Source organism: Diorhabda sublineata, chromosome 1 (genome assembly GCF_026230105.1).
Source record: "Diorhabda sublineata isolate icDioSubl1.1 chromosome 1, icDioSubl1.1, whole genome shotgun sequence".
NCBI lineage: Eukaryota > Metazoa > Arthropoda > Insecta > Coleoptera > Chrysomelidae > Diorhabda > Diorhabda sublineata.
This window is the reverse complement of record NC_079474.1, coordinates 44,748,664-44,763,295: the sequence shown is the minus strand read 5'-3', so window position 1 is coordinate 44,763,295 and position 14,632 is coordinate 44,748,664. Positions and strand designations below refer to the sequence as shown.

Sequence of the window (14,632 nt, the reverse complement as noted above, 5' to 3'; positions counted from 1 at the left end):
ATGAATATAATATTAATAATAGCTTTCCTTTTTTCGTTCTTGAATTTCATAATTCATCAATAAGTGCCAATAAACATTTCTTGTAACTTCCTGAACAATCACCCTGAAAATAAATTTGAAAATACTAAAGGTAGACAAAAATAATGTTGGTGTTATCATTGAATAAACTACTAGGTGTGATAAACAAATACAATGAATTATCAAAAAAATTAATTAGTTTCCTTGAAAGTACCGCATTGGTTAGCAGTGCATCCAATCATGCAATATCGATGCTTCCAACATCACAGTAGGAACTGGGATGAGTGTATATTGACCAAATGATCTGCAAGTGCTATAGTTCTTCCAATATCAGTTCCAGAAGACAGTTATGCGAGGAACAATCAATATTTCATAAATACTCACGACACTCATACCAAATTAAGAAGAAATAACGTTTTCTCCGTGCATAAAATTGGGTAAATATCTAACAAACCGTCAGTCCACGTGGACTCATCACGAAAGGGGTTGCTGTGAATAATTCAGTTGACAAAGCTACTCAAGGACAATTTATAGTTTATATAAGGAGAACAGGATTACGACATTAGAAGTAATACAGCAAAAGGTAGCAGATTATTCAGAATACAATTATACCAGTTTAGAAACATTGCGTCAACTTTCGCCAGGATGTGGTTTTAATCACAAAACTGTATAAATGGATGACAATAACCGAATCATTAAGTATAGTTCGATGCTTCGAAGATTATTTGCGCCAGCTAAAAGACTACCGAAGTTATTATAAACGAATGGGGTACAAAAAGTGCTCAGTTCACGTCTGATACCCTGTTTAAACCAGGCAGGTACATTTTACTCGTCTATTTACGTTTTATAATTTAATATTCAGTTGTAGCAAGACGAGTTAACAATTGAGTGCATCTGTCTAAATACCGTCCAATTTATAATGATTCGATTACCTTTTAACGAATACTTTCTCGCGTAAGACATATTTTTAAAATTATTTACAAAAATAATAAAATTGTAAAATGAGAATATATTTCAATTTGGATGGAAATGATCGGAAAATAGACGTAGCAGTCCTACTCGCCAGTTGAGCGATCAACTAAAAAATAATCGAACTCAAGGTGATCATGTAATATCTACAAACACTAAGAAAACAAAGCAGAAGAAAAATTTAAATTTTGAAAAGACAATTCTGGTTAACACATAGATATTAACCTAATCAAAACTCATTAGAAAAAGTTATCAATAATTACCTTGATGGCATCAGCTAATGAGATTCTATATCTTGCTTGGTATTCTTTTTTAATGAAACCCATATCTATCTCAGATCTGGTAACAACTATACGTATCAATTGTCTATTATTGGTACCTAAACCCTTCATGCTTCTATTAAGCATTTTAGCATAAAAAGTAGGTTGGCTTCTTATCGATCTCACTATAGCCAATAGCGCTGCTTTAGAATTTCCGGAAAATTTACTTTTTATATCTTTCTCAATATCGCTGGAAGTTATTCGATGATATTCTTCGAACACTAATTTTAGTTGTAAGTAATTTCTTTGACACATTATAGTAATGAAGATGGATTCGTCAGTACCTAGTAGATGTTCACCGGCTTTGAGTAGAGCTTGTACGTCGTCAAATGCTTCTTTCGGATTTATAATTGTGCTATTATCCCTACAAGCGTTACATTGTGATACCAATATACGTTTGAAGGTACCAAAAGTAGCTCTTTTTAGGTCACTTTGCAAAGACTTGTCGCAGACTAAAAATGTACATAAAAGATTACAAAACATAAATATAGTTAAATATAATCTTAATATAATTTTATGTAAATAATTCTCATTTAATTAGTTAATTTAAAAAGAGAGTGTGTCCACCTAGAACCACTAGGATGCATAAGCTTTTCACCCCAGAAGATATATATTTAATCCCATTGATGTTAGATGTCGCCTAATGGAGTACATACATCTTTTATTAAATCAAAATCGATGTAGTAATGAACAGAAATGGAATTGCCCAGTATTTAGCAAATTAATAAACAAAAAATAATATAAGACTTTCCAAATTAAGTATTATCAATGTAAGATTTGCTTATTTACCATTACACAAGTGTTGTGAACGCACCTCGTATATATGTATATTTCTTTCATGTTATTAATCTGTTCCCCGCATATACTGAATTTTGTTACCGTGGCAACAAGCTGTATTGTGGTTTTTATTCTTAAAACTTTTTTTTGCTTGTCTAGTCGGTTAACGCTGGGCCAAAAGATAAATAGAAAAAGAAATGTAACACTTGCTTTTTGGCCTTGGTAGCGTGCGTGTGATTATTAGCCCGCTACTATCTTATAATATATTTATATATTATGTATTTTGGTTGATGTCAATTAGTAAGAGTGGATAAATGTTTTTAGTTTTAAAGTACAATTTAGTTAAATAGTAAATACAGCCCACTACTTATTTGTTTACAGTTTAATGATGTAGTAAAAGTGATTAAGAAGAAGTTTAGTGCCATTACAAATGAACTAAAAAATAACGTAATCAGGAATCTCCTGTACAAGTTATATAACAATAGAAAAGAGAAGGAGGAATAGAAAAGTTAGTGAACAATTGATAAAAAAGTTACGAGCACATATAGGAAAACAGAAAATGTGGTACGAACTAGCGGGAATACGACAAGTAGTTTTGTAATTTACAGAGGAGTGAGTGTTTCTTTTAGTCATAGACGAAATAGCTAAAGAAGTAAACACACAAAGGATACAACATATTAAGACCAATCTACATGAGTGAACTACGACCTACGACTTGCGCTACAAAACAGTATACAGAAATGGAATAATGGAAGGAAGCAATTCGGATTGAAGATAAATATACAAAAGAAAAAAATAATGAAAATATCAAGTAAACCAGAAGAAATAACTGTACAAAAAACAAGAAGTGGAGAAGAGAGTTAGAATGCTAAATTATATAGGGATAATTGTAAGACCAGATTGAAGAATTGATACCAACAGGGCAAATAAGACAATATTCACATATATAGCCCTGTATTATGTAACAAAAAAATAACAAAACGTACAATAACGAGAATCTTAGAATCATAGACTCGATAAATTAAGGAACGATATAATTAAACGTAGTGAGTGCAGTGCAAAAAAATGGAGAAGGACAAAACAGTTAAGGTGATATGGGAAACAAATAAAAAGAAAAGAAGAGGCAGACCCCGAAGGAAATGGAATGGAAGAATAGCAAAAAAACCTGGAAATAAAAAGACTGAACTGAACACGGGCCAAATAGGAAGTAAGTAAGTAAAAAGAGAAAGTTATTTAATATCAATAAATTGGATAGATAATTTATGATATTGGTAGGCCCGTACAAGGATCAATCTGGAATACCAATTTTCATGAACTTATCGCAACATATGTTGCTAAATTTCGCCAATAATTCTTCGAATGTGGATTTCTAGGTGCTCAATTCTTTTGAGTTCATCGATGTAGATAATTACATAACCACAAAGAAAATTATCCAAAGAGGTGGCCAATAATTGGACCATTACATGAAATTAATCTCGTTAGAAGTTTCTTTGAGTAAATCAATTGTCACGTACTTTATTGTATGTGGTTTCGTCCTGTTAAAACCACATGCCAGCAAGATTGATACATAACTAACTCAGGAACGAATATATTTTTATACATGTCCCTATAACGTTAAAAGTAACGTTATGGATGTCATGATGTTTCGACAAAAGCTTGTGGAATATCCTCACCCTATCTGCGACAATTCTGCTTATTTACGTTCTTTTTAATAAAAAATGGTCTTCATTGCACAAAACAAATTCAATATCAATATCAACTTGCTTCAGCTTATTCACCAAATTGGCGGTTCAAACGATGGTATTTTGGTTCTTATTCTCACACAAGTTGAATCTTGAAAGATTTTTTCGCCACAACTTTTATTAAATGTGACCATATTTGATGAGAATGGCGAAAAATGAATTGATTTAGATCAGAATAGCGGTTACAAGTTTTTCATGGCAATGTTCGGTGTTTTACGGGATACGTATTCTGGATAAAAGTGATGTGTCATAAAAATATTTTTATTCGAATTATCTGTTCTGAAGGACAATTATGTACGCCATAAAATAGACTAAATGCACGATAAATTTAATGGATAGAACAACTATTATATTGATAAATGATTTCAACAATTTGCAAGCGTTGCTGGTAGTGTAAAACTGTTTATAATGAAATAACGAAACAAACCAAACAAAAAGCAACTGTCAACTGGTGAATTTGTTGTTAAATAAAGCTAAAGTTCAAAACTATGAATTTCTAACCTGTTATTAATTACGATAAATTCAAAGTGGTAAAACAAGTGATGTAAGTGTATCTTAATATTGTACATTAAAAGAAAATCTACTGAACTAGACTTGAATTAGGTCGTCACCCAACATCCCAATTTTAAGATAATAATAATCGGAGGATATTTTTTGATTAAAGATTGTTTTAGTTTATCCAATTATTCACAACAAAGATTTGCATCAACAATTCCGCGTATACTCCACCTAACACATAAAATCTTCTTTTTGGAGGCTTAAACCTGGTAATGCAGTACTTCTTGGGGATTCATTTGGAGAGAGCTACTGCCTTTTGCGCCTACCCAAACACCTGATCTCTTTATTTTGTTCTTGGAACAGGTCGGTGAAGGGTTTTTGAGAGTTCCTCAATTGTCTGACATGGATTTGCTTCCACTACTGCCCTTAGTATGTCATTGTTTAACTTTTTTTAGTCTTCCTAATCGATAGAAGTCAAAATTATCGATTATGACCTTAGAGAACCATTTTTGGAATGGTATGATCCTCTAATGTACTTGGATAAATATTGTTGGTCAAAACTACACTTAAAACTCAATAACCATATTTGGTATTTGGCTGGCTTTTGACCCCAAATTGCAAAATGTCTAATATTTGATTATTTAGAAGTGTATAAGCTACGTTAAAATGTCCGTGACAGGATGTCGAAGTACACAATGGACAATAGCTGACAAAAGACAAATATCTACATACGCAGAAACGACTTTACTATCCGGTTTCTTAATATATTATATAAACATACGTTTTTCATAATTTTGCTTAATGAATCGAATTTCTTCGTTAGATTTTGTACACAGAATTTCTATAAGAGCATCTTCATCTATTTCTGTACCCTCCATTGCTTCCTCAAGTTGTTTAACATAGTAATCATTTGTAGGTGTCATCATGGCAATAACTAAATTTGCAAAATCTGCACTGAGTTTACCTTTAAAGTCTTTCAATAAATCCTAGAAACAAACTAATTATATTTGTTCTTAGAATAGTCTTTTTACAAAGATGAAAATACCTTCCCAAATAAGGTTTTATATGCATTTGCAATTTGAAGTCTTTGTCGATTATTTCTTCGAGCTAATATTTTGATAATGGTTTTGTCATCTGTGCCGAAACCTTTAATTGCTTTCCGCAATACTTGAGCATCTTCTGTTGCATTAAATAATTGGACAGGAACAACAGTAGGTGAATGCTATAATAGAAAAAGCAATGAAAATATAAAATTTCTACAATTTAAAATTCGTTTATTTGAATTAGATTGCACAATTAAAAAAAAATACTTATGCAAGGGCCTTCTAATAATAGCTGATATATTCTGGTGGTATTTACTGGAAATACACGATACGCCATAGAAAATACCCACCCTAAATAACTGCGCATAAAAATATTTGGCATTGAGTAGTCAGGGATGTAACTATTGAAATGGTTTGAAAGTCGTTGTACACTGCTAGCGCATCTTCGTGATCTCAAATCTCGTGCACGCAACCATATTCTGATATTTTAATTAGAAATTACCCTTCCAGTAGTTTTCCTGAGAAGCTATTAATGGTTGACACGATTTATGTTAAACAATCTTGATCATCAGTTGTGGCTCTTTCTCGTTTTCGCCCTTTTTGGTGCGTTGCAAATCCCGTGTTTATATACCGATTCCAAGACCGACCTTGCGACACTTCAGTCGCATAGAGTCAACCCTACATGTTCCCAAAGTATTGATTGCTCTGGCAGCACTAATCATCGTGAAGTCACCATTTTTACAAATAAACTGCGTTAGTGCTCCAAACGGTAGTAGTGCCAGTGAGAGTGAAATGCCATAATTTTTAAACCACCTTCGTACATTTATTCATCAAGAGATAACAACAAAAAAAGGAAAAAAAAACATGCCAGAAACATTGACTGTTTTGTGTTCATTCACTTCAATATTGTCGTATGCAAAATTTAGAAAAATAAAAAATATCCTCTTTGAATTTTACGCAGTATGGGTAAGTAAACAGACTAAAATTTTGCACCGCCACAACTAGACTTGATGCAGTTTTTTACATTTTGAAACGTTCTTATAATTCTGTAAAAACAATTGATATGACAACAATGTAAATACCTACCAACATATTATCAACTATATTACAAAAGCATTAAGAATCGTCAAAACATATCTGGTGTAAAATTGGAAGCCTGTATCATGCACCTATCGTTTGTTTACATACATGTACAGACCTGTCGATTGTTTACATAAATAAGATAAGATTTAGTTTGTACTAATATTTTATTATTATAATAGGCCTTTTCAAATAGCTGTCACTTGAAAACAAATATGAGTGTTACGATACGAAAGAGGATAAAAAACGTTAAACGGTACAAAACATGATAAACTTTAATGTACAAAATGTAAATTATATCACATTTGTAGTTTGTTGAAAATGAATCTTCATAGAATTATTAATTCTGTCTTTGTGAAAGGTTACCAGGAAAGATGAAGCCTTCTTTTCTGTCTGTAGTCTTAACTCTAATTGGTTAGAATTTACTAGAAGAGACTGAAACTCCAACAAGTACAGCAATTGTTCCAGAACGTCATAGCGAAGCTTTAAGAGAACTAAATTTTGTACAAGCTTAAGTACACAGTTTTTGAAATTACTGTAGGTTTAATGGAGTCATACATCGTAATTCATCCCCAAAGGCAAACAACAGATATTGCTAATAATAATAAAATAACGTTAAAATCTGTATTACCAGGATTCGGGATATATATTTAGAATATAAATACAAAAACGAAAACACATTATAACGAAACAATGGATAATGTCATAAAAATAAATTTTGGCAACAGAACGCACGATTACACTGAAAAAATAGCAAAATCCAGTGGTCGCAATAGCGTTAAACACGTTCTTCGTCGTCCAACGGCCGTATTAGTGTTGGGCAGGTCATGGTACTAGATTGTTCTATCAATTCAACAACTAATACGAGAAGATGCTGAGGATGGACTAATGAAAACATGTATTTATAAACAATATATCGGTGTAGTTGACGATTATTTTTAATAACAATATCAAGAGGGAGATCAAGAGGGGTTCTTCGAGATTGTGTGAATTACATACTTCTACATTTCTGCTGCTCAACAAGAACAACTGCTGATTTTATAAAAATTTCAAATATAAAGAAGCCATTGTCAGATATTTAATGGATCATTGGGCTGAAGAGAAATCCTGTACCAATCTCGAAATCGGACCTTAAAACGGCGATTACTACAGAATAAATAACATCGAGGAAGATTGAGTATTTTTAGAGCCAGGGGAGAAAACACTAAATATTGATGAGTTAAATTCAAATAAATTATTATTTAGTTAGTTATAACCCTTTTTCATTGTTTAGATTCCCTTTCGATCCATATTTGCTCTTTACAAAAAAAATAACTCAAGATTTCGAGATGTTGAAATCAGAAAAAGACTGGAAACTACAGATTTTCCTGGAGACTTTAGACCTCTAACGTTTAATCTGTAAAAAGACGTTCCATGTCTTATCATGAATTTTTTTTTAATACATTTTGATGCTAGTTTAAAAATTCTAATTTAATCAAAAATAATGGTAATGAACTTACCCATTGATTCAAGATATTCATTTTATAAATAATTGAAAATAAGAATTTCTGTTACAAACAACACCAATAACAGTAGTTTAAAACAATTTTTTCAGCTGCTATACAAACTACTCGTTTCTGATGCATCTGTTTCAACACTAAAGTCTAGTATACTTTTGACATATCGAAATTGTACAAAGTTACAGCTACACACCTTGTATTTACACAAAATACAGAAATAATCCAAAAATAAAAATTAGAATAATCAATTAACGGAAAGTGATAAAGTAGGGCAAATTGGTATTGTGCCAATGATAATGTTTTTATTATTTTAAATTCCGTAAAAGTAAATAATCTCAATAAAATTTATTTAAGAACCCCTACATATGATTATATATTCATATATCAGCGTCCTAATTATTCTTTTCATTAAATTAATTTCAACAATTTCCAATAGAAAAGATGAGGCCCAATATAAATTACTAAAGATCGAAAGGCATCCACTACATGGCTTCTCAACACACCGTTTACAGGTGTCTCAAAAAAAGTTCAGTTGTATTGTTTATTACTTGAACGCAGCTATTCGGAGGAGGAGAAGTGCGAAAGGTATCTCAATCGGTAGCCAATAAAGCCAATTATAAATATTTGTTTTTATTGGTCTATCTCAAATCTAACTCACAACCCTCGTATCAAATAAATATAATTTTGAAACTAAAAACTGATTATCGGTTTTTTTCTGTTGAAATAAAATCTTCCCATTATTTTGTAAATCATTTAATGTTAAATACAAATGGTTTTCTTTTGTTTTTCATCACTTAAACCTTGAGTAATATTTCTACACCTAGTTTCATATTATATTTAATAAACGTCGTCGCTTGATGCAACTCTGTACAAGCAGCCTTGTCTTAAATAAGATAATATTTTCGTGCACTCCGTTTCTTTGATGGACATAGCATAGATCAACCCCATCTTTTAGATAGCCAACTCGAGTTCCCGTTTCAGCGTCATCTCTTGGTTCATAGCAGTACTAAACGTACATGGAAACATCAGTTTCATTCATGCTTTTGGAGGCAAATTTCAAGTTCAAATCTTTCGTTCGATTATTTTTCGAAACGTCGTAACGTGACTCGTGCAAAACAGTAACTATTGCGAAATGTATCGCTTTCCACACTCGTAATGTAATATGATAATATTTAAAAATTCAAATCACATTAAACAATTCTTGTATATTGACACTGCTTGGTTAGGTTTATTAAATATGACTCTCAAGTTACGCCTCCGTTGGCGCTTGTTTCTATTGCGGCCGCGTTACTGACAGTAGCTGGTATGAAGTATGTACCAAGTTTCATTCGGCATTCACGTGCTTTCTTAAAAGCTTGAGCTGGCGTTTTATACATTAAGCGAGCATTAGAATCGAAGGTATTAAATCGTTACAGAAAATAGCATATGTATGTAGTCAATGACCTTACGTAAGAAAAAGTGAATCTTCCTCCCTTCCTCCTTATGTCAAGTTTTATAAGGATATTTAACTCCACCAATACCCCAATGAGCCTTACGTAATTTGTAAACGTTATCGATAGGTAAACGAATAAATAAATAAACCCCGGCAATAACTAAAGTAGAAGAATGAATTAAGGAAGAAACAGGTGCTGCTATTGCCGCAGGCAATCTTGAAGAATGAGGAATTTTGTTTTAGCTGCTAAAACAACGAAATAACTTACTAATTATATAACATAATCTTCTTTTATAATTTCCAAATAAAATTTCAACTGCCAAAATTTAATATTCAAGCAATATATATTAATAATGCAACATCACTAATCCGATTATTAAGAGCAGTTAATATTCCAGCCTCAAATCTCTTTAAACTATGATAATAAATAACTAAACAATGAGAAACTGATCCCAGCATAATAAAATATAAATTAAATTAGGTGAAATAATTAATATTATTGACAACACAATTAAACATGTAAAAACGCCTTATAAGACAACATCGATCATCATATAAGATAACATCGATGTTTTGTAATAGTGAATAGGTATCGATGGTTCAGAAACATCGATTGCATCCCTAATCGTAATAGATTATAGTAAGGCATTCATGATGTACCAAAGTTCGAAATATGATGAGAGCGTACTGCTGGAACAACCCTATTGCGTTTCTTAAAATCCTCTACAATGCGTTGCCAAATTTGAAATATGGTATGATACGCATTGCAACAAAACCATCAACATAACCCTCAATTGCTAAAGTCGAATATCTTGAGTTATCCTTTATCTATGATCTTGAGTTATATACATCTCAATATTCGGAGGTCGTTTATTCTGTTTCCTTATTTTGTGATAAATTTTATCATTTCACTACTCAGAATTTCTGGACATTTACTATCATATCAACAAGTTATTATATTTCTACATATCTTTGGGATTCTCTAGAGACACACCTGTAGAGAAATTAAATTAGCAGAAAGAAACAAATAAAACACAATTTTGTTATACAAAATATATTCGTTTTAATATACAAAATTTCTATTCTTACAATATATCAACCCACTAGGGATAACAATGTTTTTTTGATGTCAGATGAAACTTCATCCTAAAAATAAGAAACATTTAAAAAATAGCTGTGAGTTTATTTAGATCTCTTTGAATTGTTAATTAAAATACCAATTCGAACAATCGACAAGAATTAGTAAATATTTTCACAAATAAAAAATAAATAAATGAAAATAAAAGCCAAAAAGGAAACTTTTGATAAAACTTTTCAACTTAGCCTACAATCATTAATAAAGCTTTTTTGTAGTCCCCGGAAGTATCGTCCTGAAATAAAATACATAGAAATAGAAAAACGAAAGAAATGGTCTAGAATTTAAAACACAAATGATAATTGAGAATAATGGGAGAAGAATTATATGGGATAACAGCTACAAAAACATATTTTTAATAAATATGTGTATTAATTCAAGATTATGTTACAGCTGAAATGATCCAGTTAAACTTATTAAACAAACTATATTATTTTTTAAAAATCTCATAAAATTGAGTCAAAGCTAATATCTTTGAACTCACTCATTAAATTTGCTAAAAGAGTCGTTTAAGAAGGAGAAGGAAGTGCAAGAAGGATTGGGAGACAAAAGAAAATATAGTTGGATGCAGTTTTGTAGGGTATTTGAAAAGTAGAGTTAAATTAGAGTGCACAAGTACTGAATTGGAGCCTGTGGAGATGAATTATGAATTCATTTGGAGATCAATGAGAAAAGAAAAATAAGTAATGGGCCTTACAAGCCTGTAGTTCTGTAAATGTTGTAAAGTAGTTATGATAACAGAATTGTATAAGTGGATTTTAAATATGATAAAACATGAAAGGAATTTCATTTAGTAGTTGAAATGCCTGATATTTAAAATCTCCTAAAGAACATGTAAAAAATAAATAATAAAATTATAATCAACTTATTATAAGTGCTAGAAAAATTTAGTTCCCTTTGAACAATCATTGAACCATATACTAACCGCTATCCTTTCAGCCAAAGTTATTCCATATAATTTTTCAAATTCTTCTTTAATCTCCTGAAGATCTATTTCAGATCTTGATACTACAATTCTGATCAATGTCCTATCATCTGTTCCAATTCCAGACATTGAATCATGCAGTCTTTTTGCTAGATATGATATTTTATCCCTAACGCATGATATCAATTGCAACATTGCATCTCTAGCTGTTCCTATACACAAAGAAAAATTATAATAATGTCTCATCTAATGTCCCTCTGATAGTCTAAAATTTACCTGAGAATTCATTTTCAATGGCTTTTTCTATTGAATGCCCAACTATTTCTTCATATTTATCAAAAACTCTTCTTAATTGAGGTAGGTTCCTTTGACAGAAGACAGAATTGAAAACTGACTCTTCTGTACCTGCAAAAAGTAGTTCTCCAGCTTGAAGTAGATCTTGTGCATCCTTAAATGCAGCATCTTCATCAACTATGTCAGATTCATCCCTACAACCCTAAAATTTAATAATATTATCATAAAGTTAGTTTTGTTAATAATGTTTTAGTAACTCACTGTAGATAATCCAACTAATAACCTTTTCAAGGTACCTGAGGTATCTCCTTTAATATCTGATTCTAAAGATCGTTGATATACTGAAAAAAATTAAATACATTGTATAAGAATTTTGTAGTACTGATTGTTATAATATACTTACATCCTTCATAAGCTTGAGCAATTTTAACAACTTCTTCATTATTATGAACACCCAATATTTCAACTAAAGTATTCTCATCTGTTCCCAGACCACTAATGGCTTTATGTAATTGTTTAGCTTGGAATTCTATGGGCTCAGTCATTAATGCAACCATGACATCCTCAAAGTTTCCTCTCAATTCACTCTTCAGTTCTTTAATCAAATCCTGCAAACACGAAAAATAAATTATATAAAGTGGTTCAGAATGATCTGCATCAATCATTATTCATTATTAAATGAATACAAATTGACTTTCTAAAGAGAATTATTAAAATTTGATATAATTTTTTTGATGTGCTACAGGCTTTTGGACCCCAGCACTTAACAGTTTTGTAATATTTTTACAATTTTTATTTCGATTATTTTTTACCAGCTCTTAACCCTATTACCAACTAGATTAAGTTGCACCAAGCTTGATTTTTCTTACGTTTTAGATACATTTAAGTAAGGTGCTTCTTTGTCTACAAATAAATGATAAAAATAAAAGTACTCACCTTACCATACATGGTTTTAAACCTAGTAGCAATCTCCCTTCTCTGTTCATTACTACATTTAGTGAGAATTTCAATAACAGCATCTTCATCAGTACCAAAACCTTTGAAAGCTTGTTTCAATGCCTTCGCATCTTCTTCATCATTGAAATCTTCATAAGGATGTACTGTTGGCTATATAATTTTAGATATTATAAAGAGGGTAATTTATTTAATTGTGGAAGAGGATGTTTTTACTGAAATACTTAAGAATATGGATGGGTGTGGAAGCTTAGTAAAGAACCATTTTAAAAAAGATATTGAAGATGAGGGAAATAGGGAAACTGAGAAAGACATTACAAACAGTAGATGAAGAACAATGGTTGTGATTTGCTGGAAATAACATTAAAATGTACTAAATTCATTTGTGGCCATATTATATAAGTAATTTATTGTTCTTATGAGTTTTAGTAATAATGATAGTGACTGTTTATTTAATAATCAAATTTGATTTTAAGAAGGGCATTTTATGAATGAATCTGACCCAAATTCATTTGAAAAATTAGATCTTTAGGAAAAATGTGCCGAGAACAAAATAATGTGATTACGTATGTTGGCAATAAATATGTTAAGTTTGTAATTCACTCCAATATATTAAAATATTACTAACAGATAAAAAGGGATATGGTTTTTTGTTTGCTAGTAATATCTAATGGATTTAGATATTATAAGACGATCAGGTCAGGTACACGTATACTATTGGGACTGTACTTTATTGTTAATAATTAAATAATCAAACATTTTCAAAATAGACTGTCGAATAAATTAATATGACGTGACCTTGAATTTTTTAATTACTAAACTGTTATTAATACTTTGGTGTATATAACATAAGATAAGAGGTGATTTACAGCAGAAATTTCGTATTTTACAATCGTCAATTTCTCTTCTATTTGTTAAAATGAAATAAATACACATACTTATCAATAAATAGGTATATGGTTTATAAAATATTTAGTACCTAATTAGGTGTATTTTTTATGTTAAAACTAAACATACATAAATGTGGCTATTTATTTTATTTATATTTATAGTGGGCGTTTAAATCTAACTTGCAGCTGTGAACATTTTCACGTTAAAATACTTACTGCCATTGTTTCTTTTATTTCTGAAACTATTTTCTAGATTTTTGTTGTATAACGGTTTGTTTTAGCGATTTACTACGAACCGGCTCACCACGAAAACTGCTCATTTGAGAAATTGTTAAATATGTCAGGTGTGTTTTATTAATGTAAGTGACATCAGAGCATGCGTAATAAGTTGAAAGACCAAATCTTGTTCCATTCATTTGGTTCGAGTTATTTTTAAAACCGCAACGTCGAACGAGTTGTAAGGAGCTCACCAATTTTGTACTATATCTATTTAAATGAATATCATTTATACCGCTTAGCTGTGCAACTAGACGAGATAATGTAGAATCGTAATTTTATCATTCTATATTTGCCAGTAACGTTTTAAACGTTATTTTCTAAATACATCATAAATTGTATTATACATATTTCTGAGAAGTGAGTTTTATCATTATGCTGTCTTGCAAAAAATTAATGTATTATACGCTTACCATACTTCGGTTTTTTTTGTACTTAAACATTCCATTATAAATTATGCTAAAAAACGTAATTAAAAAATGGTTATTTTAAGTATAGGGCTGTTTTAAGCAAATTTTTAGTTTAATACAATCTATAAGAATGTACGTGAAAATGATATAGTACTAACATAAGTTCCTTTGTCTTCCTTTTTTCTCATTCCTCCTTCTTCTATATCCATCATTTTTTTGTTGCTCTAAAATCTTGCATGCATCTGTATGTGACCCGGCTACTCTATTGTTTCGGTTAGTTTTGCTTCCTCAAATAAGTTCTGTATTTAGTTATTTCTTCTCAGCCATAATTCTCCCTCCTTTTGACTCCCTAGTATCCTTCTGAGTATTT

The 14,632-nt window shown here is 30.8% G+C and overlaps 2 protein-coding genes across 3 annotated transcripts; both read right to left on the bottom strand.

Annotated features, from left to right (window-relative positions):
- Positions 1-22: 22 nt before the first annotated feature.
- LOC130450998 (annexin B11-like) lies at positions 23-8,047 on the bottom strand. Its single transcript, XM_056789775.1, has 5 exons — positions 7,947-8,047; positions 5,370-5,546; positions 5,106-5,310; positions 1,251-1,759; positions 23-103 (listed from the first exon to the last, which is right to left on the bottom strand). Exons 1-5 carry the CDS (start codon positions 7,965-7,967, stop codon positions 47-49), a joined length of 969 nt encoding a protein of 322 aa, XP_056645753.1. The 5' UTR covers positions 7,968-8,047; the 3' UTR covers positions 23-46.
- A 2,369-nt stretch (positions 8,048-10,416) lies between these two features.
- Positions 10,417-13,969, bottom strand: LOC130451002 (annexin B9-like). 2 transcript variants are annotated; one of them, XM_056789788.1, is made up of 7 exons: positions 13,793-13,969; positions 12,669-12,839; positions 12,136-12,340; positions 11,994-12,073; positions 11,715-11,934; positions 11,439-11,650; positions 10,417-10,748 (listed from the first exon to the last, which is right to left on the bottom strand). In XM_056789788.1, exons 1-7 carry the CDS (start codon positions 13,796-13,798, stop codon positions 10,698-10,700), a joined length of 945 nt encoding a protein of 314 aa, XP_056645766.1. In that variant the 5' UTR covers positions 13,799-13,969; the 3' UTR covers positions 10,417-10,697. The 2 variants fall into 2 exon arrangements, with proteins under 2 accessions (XP_056645766.1, XP_056645775.1); XM_056789797.1 differs by having other exon boundaries at positions 10,417-10,524; positions 13,793-13,947.
- Positions 13,970-14,632: the final 663 nt, after the last annotated feature.